The sequence below is a fragment of the Gymnodraco acuticeps genome, unplaced genomic scaffold (assembly GCF_902827175.1).
Source record: "Gymnodraco acuticeps unplaced genomic scaffold, fGymAcu1.1, whole genome shotgun sequence".
Lineage (NCBI taxonomy): Eukaryota > Metazoa > Chordata > Actinopteri > Perciformes > Bathydraconidae > Gymnodraco > Gymnodraco acuticeps.
In genome coordinates this window covers 5370460-5381409 of record NW_022990501.1, presented here as the reverse complement: position 1 = coordinate 5381409, position 10950 = coordinate 5370460, and the positions used below count along the sequence as shown (strand labels likewise).

Here is a 10950-nt window from a genome sequence, read left to right as displayed (position 1 = left end):
AATGGGAATGCTGAATGAAAGAGGGTGCAGCTGCCTTTATTCATAACTGTGCAGCTCTTACACTGCGACTCTGAGGGGTCAAGCACAGAAACAATAACAATGAAAACTGCTGCATACAGATTATTTTTGTTTTTGCAACCTCGTGTTAAGAATCTTGTTGCAATTGTTTAAAAGTTTGAATGACCGTAATAAACGGACCTTTGTCTTATTGAAACATTTATTTTGGACCTTTAAGATTTGTATTTGAGTACCCCTGCTTTAGATGAACCTCTAACAGCCTATGCACTTAATGGGCAAATCATTTCTTCAGTGACAGCACAGTCAGCTCCTTTGACATTGATCACCTCCGGCAACCACAGAGAGCTCATCCAATTAAAGGTAATCTCTGCACCTTCCACACCTCTGGTATTGGGTTATCCGTGGCTTCGCACCCACAACCCACACATTGATTGGGCTAAGGGAGAGATCATTGAATGGGATCAGAACTGTCTCGCTAACTGCCTGTATTCTGCCGTGCCTCCTGTCTCTGTCTCCCCAAACTCTGCCTTTTGCTCTGCCGCTTCTGTAGACTTAACTGGAGTCCCTACGACCTACCACGACCTGAGATTGGTCTTCAGCAAGGAGAGGGCTCTCTCCCTTCCTCCTCACCGGCCCTACGACTGCTCCATCGATCTGTTTCCTGGGGCTCCTCTACCCACCAGCCGCTTCTACAACCTGTCCCATCCGGAGAAGGAGGCTATGGAGCTATATATCACTAACTCAGTGGCTGCTGGGATTATTCGTCCTTCCTCCTCCCCCGTGGGTGCCGGGTTCTTCTTCGTTGGTAAGAAGGATAAGTCACTGCGACCTTGCATTGACTTTCGTGGGTTAAACAACATCACTGTTAAGAACAAGTACCCATTACCCCTTCTCACCTCTGCTTTTGAACCTCTCCATGAGGCAACCCTGTTTACCAAGCTAGACCTCAGGAACGCCTATCACCTGATCCGTATCCGTCAAGGGGATGAATGGAAGACGGCTTTCAACACTCCCTTAGGTCACTTTGAGTACCTTGTCATGCCTTTTGGTCTCACTAACGCTCCAGCAGTATTTCAGGCTCTGGTCAACGATGTCCTGCGTGATTTCCTTAACCGCTTTGTCTTTGTGTACTTAGACGACATCCTGATTTTCTCCAAGAACCAGGAGGAACACGAGAACCATGTCCGCCTGGTGCTTCAGAGACTGCTGGAGAACAAGCTCTATGTCAAGGCTGAGAAGTGTGAGTTCCACCAGAACTGGATCAGCTTCCTGGGCTATATCATCAGGCAAGGCAGAGTGGAGGCAGATCCTGGAAAGATCAAGGCTGTGGTGGAGTGGCCAACCCCTACTACGAGGAGGGAGCTTCAGAGGTTTTTGGGCTTCGCCAACTTTTACCGCCGCTTCATCAGGAACTTCAGTAAGGTTGCTGCACCCCTCTCAAGACTCACCTCTGTCAACATTAAGTTCTTCTGGACCCCTGAGGCTAATGAGGCTTTTCGCAAACTCAAGTCCCTGTTCACCTCTGCTCCCATCCTCATCCAGCCAGACCCTGAGAAGCAGTTTGTTGTGGAGGTTGATGCGTCAGACACTGGGGTGGGTGCTGTCTTGTCGCAAACAGCTGGTCCTAATAACATCCTCCATCCTTGTGCCTTCTTTTCACGCCGCCTCTCTCCTGCTGAGTGCAATTATGATGTTGGAAACAGGGAGCTTCTGGGAGTAAAGTTGGCGTTAGAGGAGTGGAGACACTGGCTCGAGGGCAGCAAGCAGTCATTCCTGGTCTGGACAGACCACAAGAATCTTGCCTACATCCAGTCAGCGAGACGGCTGAACTCCCGACAGGCTAGATGGGCTCTCTTTTTTAGCCGTTTCAACTTTAGCCTCACATACCGTCCAGGTTCCCGGAATGTAAAGCCCGATGCTCTATCCAGACTGTACTCGCCTGTCTCTCCCGAGTCCTCTGCTGTTTCAATCCTGCCCAAGAGTTGTGTTGTAGGCGCCCTCTCTTGGGAGATTGATAACACCATCCAGGAGGCTTTGAGAGAGCAACCAGACCCGGGTAACGGCCCTCCGAACCGTCAGTTCATTCCCGATGCTGCTCGCTCCAAGGTCCTACAGTGGGTCCACAGTTCCCGGTTCTCCATCCATCCCAGAGTAAACCGCACACGTTATTTTCTTAAGAGACACTTCTGGTGGCCAACTGTCAACAAGGACACTCAGGAGTTTGTGTCTTCCTGTTCCACGTGTGCTAGGAGTAAGTCCTCCCACCAGACACCTGCAGGATTGCTCCAGCCTCTACCCATTCCTAGTCGTCCCTGGTCACACATTGCCTTGGACTTTGTTACCGGCCTGCCTCCCTCCCAGGGTAACACCACAATTCTCACCATTGTTGACAGGTTCTCTAAGTCTGCCCACTTCGTCAACTCCTGGTCAGTGTCGTGGACAAAATAAAGCCTTTTTGACACTTCACCACAGTCTCCGTTGTAGTGCTTGCATAGCGGGTTCTCATCTCCAGTCACTTCTCGAGAAACCTAACAAGGAGTCTCTGAAGAACAAGGTGAACATGGTTAACATGGGTTTTCTCATCAGGAGAAAATATGAGAATATCATCGAGATACACACAACAGAATATATTCAGGAAATATTTGAATACATCATTGATGAGTGTTTGGAAAACAGCAGGTGCATTAGAAAGTCCAAAAGGCATAACCAAATATTCGTAATGTCCTGTAGGTGTATTGAACCCTGTTTTCCACTCATCCCCCTCCCTGATGCGCAGTAGGTGATATGCATTCCTTAAGTCTAACTTGGTGAACAACTTAGCTCCTTGTAATAGTTCAAATACAGTAGAGATGTGTGGAAGGGGATATCTGTTCTTTATCGTGATCTGATTTAGTGGACTGTAATCAATACAGGGCCTCAATGAACTGTCCTTTTTCCCCACAAAAAAGAAACCTGCTGCTGCTGGGGATGATGATGGCCGAATCAAGCCAGCTTTGAGTGATGATCCGACATACTCTTTCATGGCCTCCCTTTCTGGACCAGAGAGAGAGTACAACCGGCCTTTGGGGATAATAGAGCCCGAGAGAAGGTCTATGGGGCAATCATACGGTCTATGGGGAGGCAAGGAAGTAGCTCGTGTTTTGTTAAACACCTCCTTAATGTCAAGATAACACTCAGGAACTTTGGACAAGTCAGGAAAGTCAGAATGTTTCGAATAAGTGACACTGTCACTACCTGGCGCCTGTTTAAAGTTCCTAGATCTGTGCGGTCCACTCAAATATGTAGGAGAGGCTAAACATGAACGAGAGCAATCACTCCCCCACCCCTTAACCTTTCCTGTATGCCAGTCAACGTGAGGGTTATGTTTAACAAGCCAAGTGTGAAGATAAAACTTCTTTGCAGCAATGTTGAGCCAATCATGAAATGAGTGAAACTGGATTCGCCTGTCAATACACTGATATTTATTGAGAGCCTGAGCGGCCGGAGAGTTCACAGCATATTACAGTTCCCTGCAAGATACCAGCCAACTCTGCCCAAAAGCGCCAAGCACCCCTCTATACAAAGAGAAGAGGAGGGCCCTAAAACACGCGGGTTTTCCTTTAATGCATGCCAGATGTCGAGACAAAGACTCGTTGCATTGTAAACCCACATGAGCCAAGCTTCTCCCCCACAAGACATCAGATGACCTCTTGACCTGTGTCTTCCTGAGAAGCTATGGATCACATTCCAGGCAGGAATACACTTCAACCATATTAAACAGATTCCCGAGGACAGTTCACTAAACTCTATATACTTTAACAAGACCAAAATATTCCTTTACACCAAGGGTAACCCAAAATGAGAGGATGTTGAGCAGAGTTAAATAAATGAAAACTAATATGCTCACGGTGCTCCTGATCTATGACAATTACTATGGGCTCGGTGCGATGAGTGACTGTACATAAGGCAAGGCAAGTTTATTTATATAGCATTTTTCAACACAAGGCAATTCAAAGTGCTTTACAAAAAATGAAAAACATTAAGAAAATGGCATTTAAAATCAGTCATTAAAAAGAAAATCTAATAAAATAAACATTAAAAGAAAAAAATACATGGATAAAAGTTACAGTGCAGTCTAAGATATGAATTGTTCAATTAAAAGCAGCGACAAAAAGAAAAGTCTTCAGCCTGGATTTAAAAGTAATAAGAGTTGCAGCGGACCTGCAGGTTTCTGGGAGTTTGTTCCAGATATTTGGAGCATAATAACTGAACGCTGCTTTACCATGTTTAGTTCTGACTCTGGGGACAGAAAGCTGACCAGTCCCTGAAGACCTGAGAGATCTGGATGGTTAATAATTTGGCAGGAGGTCAGACATGTATTTTGGGCCTAAACCATTCAGTGCTTTATAAACCAGCAGCAGTATTTTGAAATATATTCTTTGACACACAGGAAGCCAGTGTAAAGACTTCAGAACAGGAGTGATGTGATCCACTTTCTTAGTGTTAGTGAGGACTCGAGCAGCGGCGTTCTGAATCAGCTGCAGCTTTCTAATAGATTTTTTAGTGAGACCTGTGAAGACACCATTGCAGTAGTCCAGTCTACTGAAGATAAAAGCATGGACAAGTTTTTCCAAATCCTGCTGTGACATTAGTCTTTTAATCCTAGATATATTCTTTAGGTGATAGTAGGCTGATTTAGTAACTGTTTTAATGTGACTGTTGAAACTCAGGTCAGAGTCCATGACTACACCTAGATTTCTGGCTTTATCTGTTGTTTTGAACATTGCAGACTGAAGCTCAGCGCTAACTTTTAAACGTTCTGCCTTGGCTCCAAAAACCATTACCTCAGTTTTATCTTTGTTTAATTGGAGAAAGTTCTGACACATCCAGTCATTGATTTGTTCAATGCACTTACTCAGTGTTTGAATTGGAGCATAGTCTCCTGGTGAAATTGTTACGTAAATGTGTGTGTCATCTGCATAGCTATGGTAACTTATTTTGTTGTTCTTCATTATCTGAGCCAGTGGTAGCATGTAGACGTTAAAGAGAAGAGGCCCCAAGATGGAGCCTTGAGGTACTCCACATGTCATATTTGTCAACTCAGATGTGTATTTACCTATAGAAACAAAGTTGTTGCTGTCCTTTAAGTAGGATTCAAACCAATTTAGAACTGTTTCCGAAAGTCCCACCCAGTTTTCCAGTCGGTCTAGTAATATGTTGTGGTAAACAGTGTCAAACGCAGCACTGAGATCTAATAATACTAACACTGAAGTTCTGCCACTGTCTGTGTTTGAGTGGATGTCATTGAAGACCTTTACAAGAGCAGTCTCAGTGCTGTAGTTTGGACGAAAGCCTGACTGGAACACATCGAAACAGTTATTTAAATGCAAGAAATTACTCAACTGTTGAAAAACAACTTTTTCAATGATTTTACCTAGAAATGGGAGGTTTGATATGGGCCTGTAATTGTTCATTACTGAAGCATCTAGATTATTCTTTTTTAAGAGCGGTTTAATGACTGCAGTTTTCAAGGCCTGTGGAAAAATACCTGAGTGAAGAGATTTGTTTACTATATGAAGTAGATCTGAGGCCATGCAAGGCAAAACATCTTTGAAAAATCCTGTTGGAATAATATCAAGGCAGCAGGAGGAGGATTTCAGAAGTTGAATAATGTCCTCTAAGTTTTTATCATTAATCTGATGGAATTGTGTCATGGTGTTTGAATTGATGTTAAGTGGACACAGAGACAACACATTTGCTGTTCCTGATGCAGAGGCACTGACTGCTTGTCTGATTTTCTGAATTTTGTCAGTGAAAAAGGAGGCAAAATCATTGCACGCCCTGGTGGATAGAAATTCAGAGACTACTGACACTGGGGGGTTAGTTAGTCTGTCGACGGTAGCAAACAAGGCACGTGCGGTGTTTTTGTTTTTGGTAATGATGTCAGAGAAGAACGATTGTCGTGCGTTTTTCAATTCCAAATTATAAAGGCCAAGTCTCTCTTTATAGATTTCAAAGTGAACCTGGAGATTTGTTTGCGTTCAGCTTTTCGACATTCTCTTTTTTCTGTTTTCACGGTCATGGCCTTTCTCCATGGAGATATTTTCTTGCCAGACACTTCCTTTACCTTAGTTGGAGCAATGTATAACATTTTTAATTTTTGAATTAAAATGATCTACTAGCTCATTTACTGAGATGTTAGCAGGGGCAAGTGTGGAAGAAAAATTCTGAGTAAACATTTCCCTAGTATTTTCAAATATTAAATATTGCTTTGTAGTTACCTCTTTTTGAACATTTTTGTGAACAGAAATAGAGCTCTCAAAGAAAACACAGGAATGGTCAGAGAGTGCAACATCAGTCACCACAACCTTAGAGATATTCAGACCCTTTGAGATAATTAAGTCCAGAGTGTGCCCCTTATTGTGCGTGGGCACGTCAATACACAATATAGACAGCAGTTCGGTAAAATCATCAAAAAAGCTTGCACAGTATTTGGGTGGTCTATAGATATTTAGGAACAGAGCTCGAGAGGAGCATTTCAGCTGAAGGGCCACATATTCAAAAGAAGCAAAGTTCCCATAAGATGTCTTTCTGCATTGAAGGGAATCATTGAACAGAATAGCAACTCCACCCCCTTTCTTATGCATTCTTTCCTGACTCATAAAACTAAAGTTGGGAGGGGTTGATTCGATAAGAACAGCTGCACTGTTATTTTGTTCAATCCAAGTTTCTGTTAAAAACATAAAATCGAGATTGTGCTCAGTGATAAAATCATTGATTCAAAATGTTTTTCCTGCCAAAGACCTGACATTTAATAAAGCTAGTTTAAGTTCGTTAAACACACTATCAGTCAGGTTTTTTGTAACAAGCTGTGGCTGACATGGAATCACTGCTACATTTGATAAACTCACACAAACGTTTGAGCGCTTCCTATATCTAAGATGATTCACCGCTCTTAATCTATTACCTATCAACACAGGCAGGCAGGCAGGCAGGGCCCCGGCATGTCCTGGAAAGAGTTACATAAAAGGCGGCTGTCCAAAGCGCTAGCCTCTAATGGCTGATCTAAAAGGACAATGTTTAAGTTCAAACTTTTAGCCAGCTCCCAGTCAAGCTCTCATCAGCCCCAGAATCAATTAATGCATCCTGAGTCACAGTTTTATCATTAAGTTTCATTTGTACCTGAATCAATTTTCTCGAGGGAGGGTCGAAAGAAGTCACTCGGCTCACCAGCGTCCCCCTTCCTGCTGATGAGCCTGATCTTTTGCCGAACAGGCTGCCAGAACATGACCCTACTGGCCGCAGTAGAAGCACCGCCGCTCCCGTAGACGGCGCTGACGCTCCTCCGGGTTGAGTTTGGCTCTTCCGAGCTGCATCTGTTCCTCCGCGGCGATAGGGGACGCTGGTCGCTCTGGAGACGAAGTCCGGGTATTTCTCCGCCAAGTGTAGTGCTCCCTCGGTAACTCCCGTCTGAACAGTGGAGTGGATACTGCATTCTCTCCTTTCTCCCGACGTCTCTCTGCTAGACGTTGGTCCACCCGGATAGCCATGGCGATAAGCGAGTCCAATTATTCAGGCAGCTCTAATGGAGCTAACTGATCCTTTATGGGATCCGCTAACCCATGCAGAAACGCATCAAAAAGAGCCGCTGAGTTCCACCCACTCTCCGCTGCCAGGGTCCGGAATTCGATAGCTTAAAGGGATAGTGGAAATCCGCGAATTTTGGGTTTAACTTATGTATTTTTATTAAAAATAAGCATAATAAACAATTTTTTTTAATTTCATGCGCCTAGTTTCATTTTATTTTCAATTTTACTGCGCCCTCTCAATGAAACGAAATACTTCGGGAATCGTCGGGAATCTTCGGGTGATGATGAGAGCATAGGAAGACGGGCACAAACAATGGCGGACATTCAATAGCATTTGCATGTGAATAGCCGACCTTTATTATGGTGAATAGATGTGTTTTGTATGGCTGTAGTGCGACAGCAAATGCAGAGAATGGCGTATCGACGCATGCGTTTCCAAGAAACCCAGCCATTCGTCGTCAGCAGTGTTGGGGAAGTTACTTTTAAAAAGTAGTGTTTGCTCGTTACTCGTTACTTCTTTAAAAAAGTAATCCCTTACTTTACTTAGTTACCCTGCAAGGAAAGTAACTTTTTACGTTACTCGTTACTTTTACGTTACTTTTATGTTGCTCGACTTTGGGCAGAACTCCATCTCTGTTCCTAAATGTGTAGGCTTACATAAAGTTCTACATATATGGAGGACATAACAGATATTTCTTTTGTGCTCTTTATTATAAAAAAATGCCACAGAGCACTTAACAAAACATTGGGCTATCAATATCAAATATCAATATAAAATCATAATCATTAAACAGGCTAGCCCCAAAATAGGTGCAAAGCTAGTGCAAATCATATCAATAGGCTCCTTAGGAACAACATGATAACCTCAAAATGGCTCATGTGTCTCAAAATAAAACATGCCTCATGTAAATCCAACAGAAAAAGAATAACTTCAAAATGTCTTGATATCGATGGCTTGTGTAAATAAAATAAAATGGCATAATACAGCTTGGAAGCAAAGACATTTTAGCCAAAATAAAATCAAGAACAACTTAAAGCAGGACTGGCCTCAGAATTAAAAGGCTATGTTCACTGCATATGCTCACCCTTCTTCACAGTATGATGGCAGATAAAAAAAAGAGGATATTAGGCATAGGCTTGAGCTATGTCTATAGCATGGGTGGCAGGCAACCTATTCCACATCAGTACAAAATGTGCGATTATACCTCATCAGGAGCAGTCTTTCAAAACGTTTATCTGAGAGTCTGTTTCTTCTGGGGGAAAGCACAATACCTCCCAGGCTGAACAGCCTCTCCACCGGTGCACTGGATGGTGTGGCAGTGTTGTATTTCATACACACAGCTTTCACTCGGGGGAAACGGTTGAGGACTTCTAACTCTGAGCCTGATCTCATGTACTCAAATACCTCCGAGTCTGCGCTAATGGACATTGCGTCTTCCTCTTCCTCATCAAAAGAAAAAAAGTCATTCTCATTGGCGCTGCTGTGTGCGGCGGCTTCTCGGTTTTTATTGTTAGCCGGCTCTTCATCACGGGGTAGAGTGCGACACTCCGCGATGAGCAGCGCACGCGCCGCTTCTCTCCGCTCCGCTCCCACAATCCATCGAACTTTAAATTTCGGCAACGTCAAGGCAGCCAATAAAGCTTCACTGCTCTCCAACACTGGTGCGAATCGCGTCCTGATAGCCTAGGACAACATTATATAGAACAAATAAGCCTAGTTTTCAGACACACGACTCACTAGAGCTCCATCAGGGGAGGCATAATGCATTTATCTTAAGAATATTTATTAAGAAATGTCCGTTAATGGATAGGCATATACATTTATATCATAGACATCGTAGGCTATATATGATGTATATGCCTAGGCTACTAACTTTAAGAATCGGCTTACCTGTACAATTACACCCGGTAGGTTTGCTGTCATCCTCGACAGTCCATTTTGGAGTGCCAGTGTCCTGGACATCAGGGTCTCCAGGGTTGGTAGAAGAGTCCCATAGTAGCAGTTGTCTTCCCCTTGCAATATATCCAGTGCTACCGTCAGGGGTTTCAAAACACTGCAGTATTCCTTTAGGAATAGATGTTCGCGCTCTGTCGGGGCTCTGATGTCCAGTCTAGTACAAAGCGTATTCAAATCTTGGGCCGGGATGTCACTGATGCGGGACAGGGCATCGTGGAAGGAATTCCACCTTGTTGATGTAGGCACAATCATTTTTTTTCCACAGATTTCATCGACAATCTCAGAGGCCAAGGTAGAGCGGCTCGCCTTTGTCCAAAGAGCAGCGCACTTTGCCGTTGCACTCCTGTACACACATTTTGAGTCACTGTTGGAGGACAGCCATTTGTCGATGTCATTGCACGAGATCAAATTGAGTGTATGCGAAGCACACCTGAAATGCGGGGGAAGAGAAAACTGTCCTTCTGTGGCCCCAAGCAACTCTTCCACATCTGTGAAAACGACACCTTGCTCGTCATTATCCTCCTCCTCGTTAGGCTCAGGCGGTGCATACATCTTGAAAGCTTTAACAAAATTAGACCCGTTGTCTGTAACGGTGGCGGTGATCCTATGTGAAAGGCCAAATGCTGAGTGAATCTGTTCCATTTCAAAGCCTATAACATCATATGTATGCCTGCCCTTTATTCTTTTGCATGCGATGGCAGCTTTCTCACGTTTAAAGTTGCATGGATTGATCCAGTGCACAGTGATTCCCAAAAAGCTTCTGTTATGACTACTCCATATATCCGCAGTGGTTGACAGATACGGCAAACTCTCGAACGTTTTCTTTAATTCACTCTCCATTTTCAGATAGCATTCATCCAGATAGCCAGTGAACGTTTTACGATCTGACCATGGGCGCCTGTCTCCTGTTATCGGTATCTTGCTAAGTATCTTTCTGAAAGTGGGAGATTCAACAGTATTGATGGGCAACATTTCTTCGACGATGAACGAAGCTACAAGTTTGTCCAACTCTTGTTTAGATAGGAGAAACTGAAGTTTTAGCTGCTTTGGGCTTGGACTCGAAATATCTTCATTTCTCCGGGGATCTTGAGCTAATAGCTTCATGCTAGCATGTTTTCCTCTCAAATGCTTGATGAGGTTGGCAGTTGAATTAACGGCAGTGGACAAAAGTTTCTGGCCAGGGCACAACGTGCACCTTACACTCACATTTTTCCCCTTATTGTCAACAAGTTCGAAGTAATGGGAATACCTCCATCCCTCGAATGTTAGCGTTGGCTGCGCCTGCTTCTCACTTGCCGTTGCCATCACTGCTCTTCAGTCTTCATGCCACCACCAGCACGTCACGTAGCACGTACAGTGTGGAATGAGAGCTCGTGCCTAATGCGTAAGCACGCAGCTGAGTAGGCA

At 44.0% G+C, this 10950-nt stretch overlaps 1 protein-coding gene across 1 annotated transcript; it reads right to left on the bottom strand.

Annotated features, from left to right (window-relative positions):
- Window positions 1-8144: 8144 nt before the first annotated feature.
- On the bottom strand, window positions 8145-10629 carry LOC117552970. Its single transcript, XM_034226702.1, has 2 exons — window positions 9478-10629; window positions 8145-9270 (listed from the first exon to the last, which is right to left on the bottom strand). The coding sequence occupies exons 1-2, from the start codon at window positions 10513-10515 to the stop codon at window positions 8758-8760; spliced, it is 1551 nt and encodes a 516-aa protein (XP_034082593.1). The 5' UTR covers window positions 10516-10629; the 3' UTR covers window positions 8145-8757.
- Window positions 10630-10950: the final 321 nt, after the last annotated feature.

Bases quoted from the DNA above. Each gene is read 5' to 3' on its own strand.
- LOC117552970 (XM_034226702.1), bottom strand. From the start codon at position 10,515: ATGTTGCCCATCAATACTGTTGAATCTCCCACTTTCAGAAAGATACTT. The intron at 9,271-9,477 runs GTAAGCCGATTC...ATGTTGTCCTAG, and splicing joins TACCGGGTGTAATTGTACAG to GCTATCAGGACGCGATTCGC.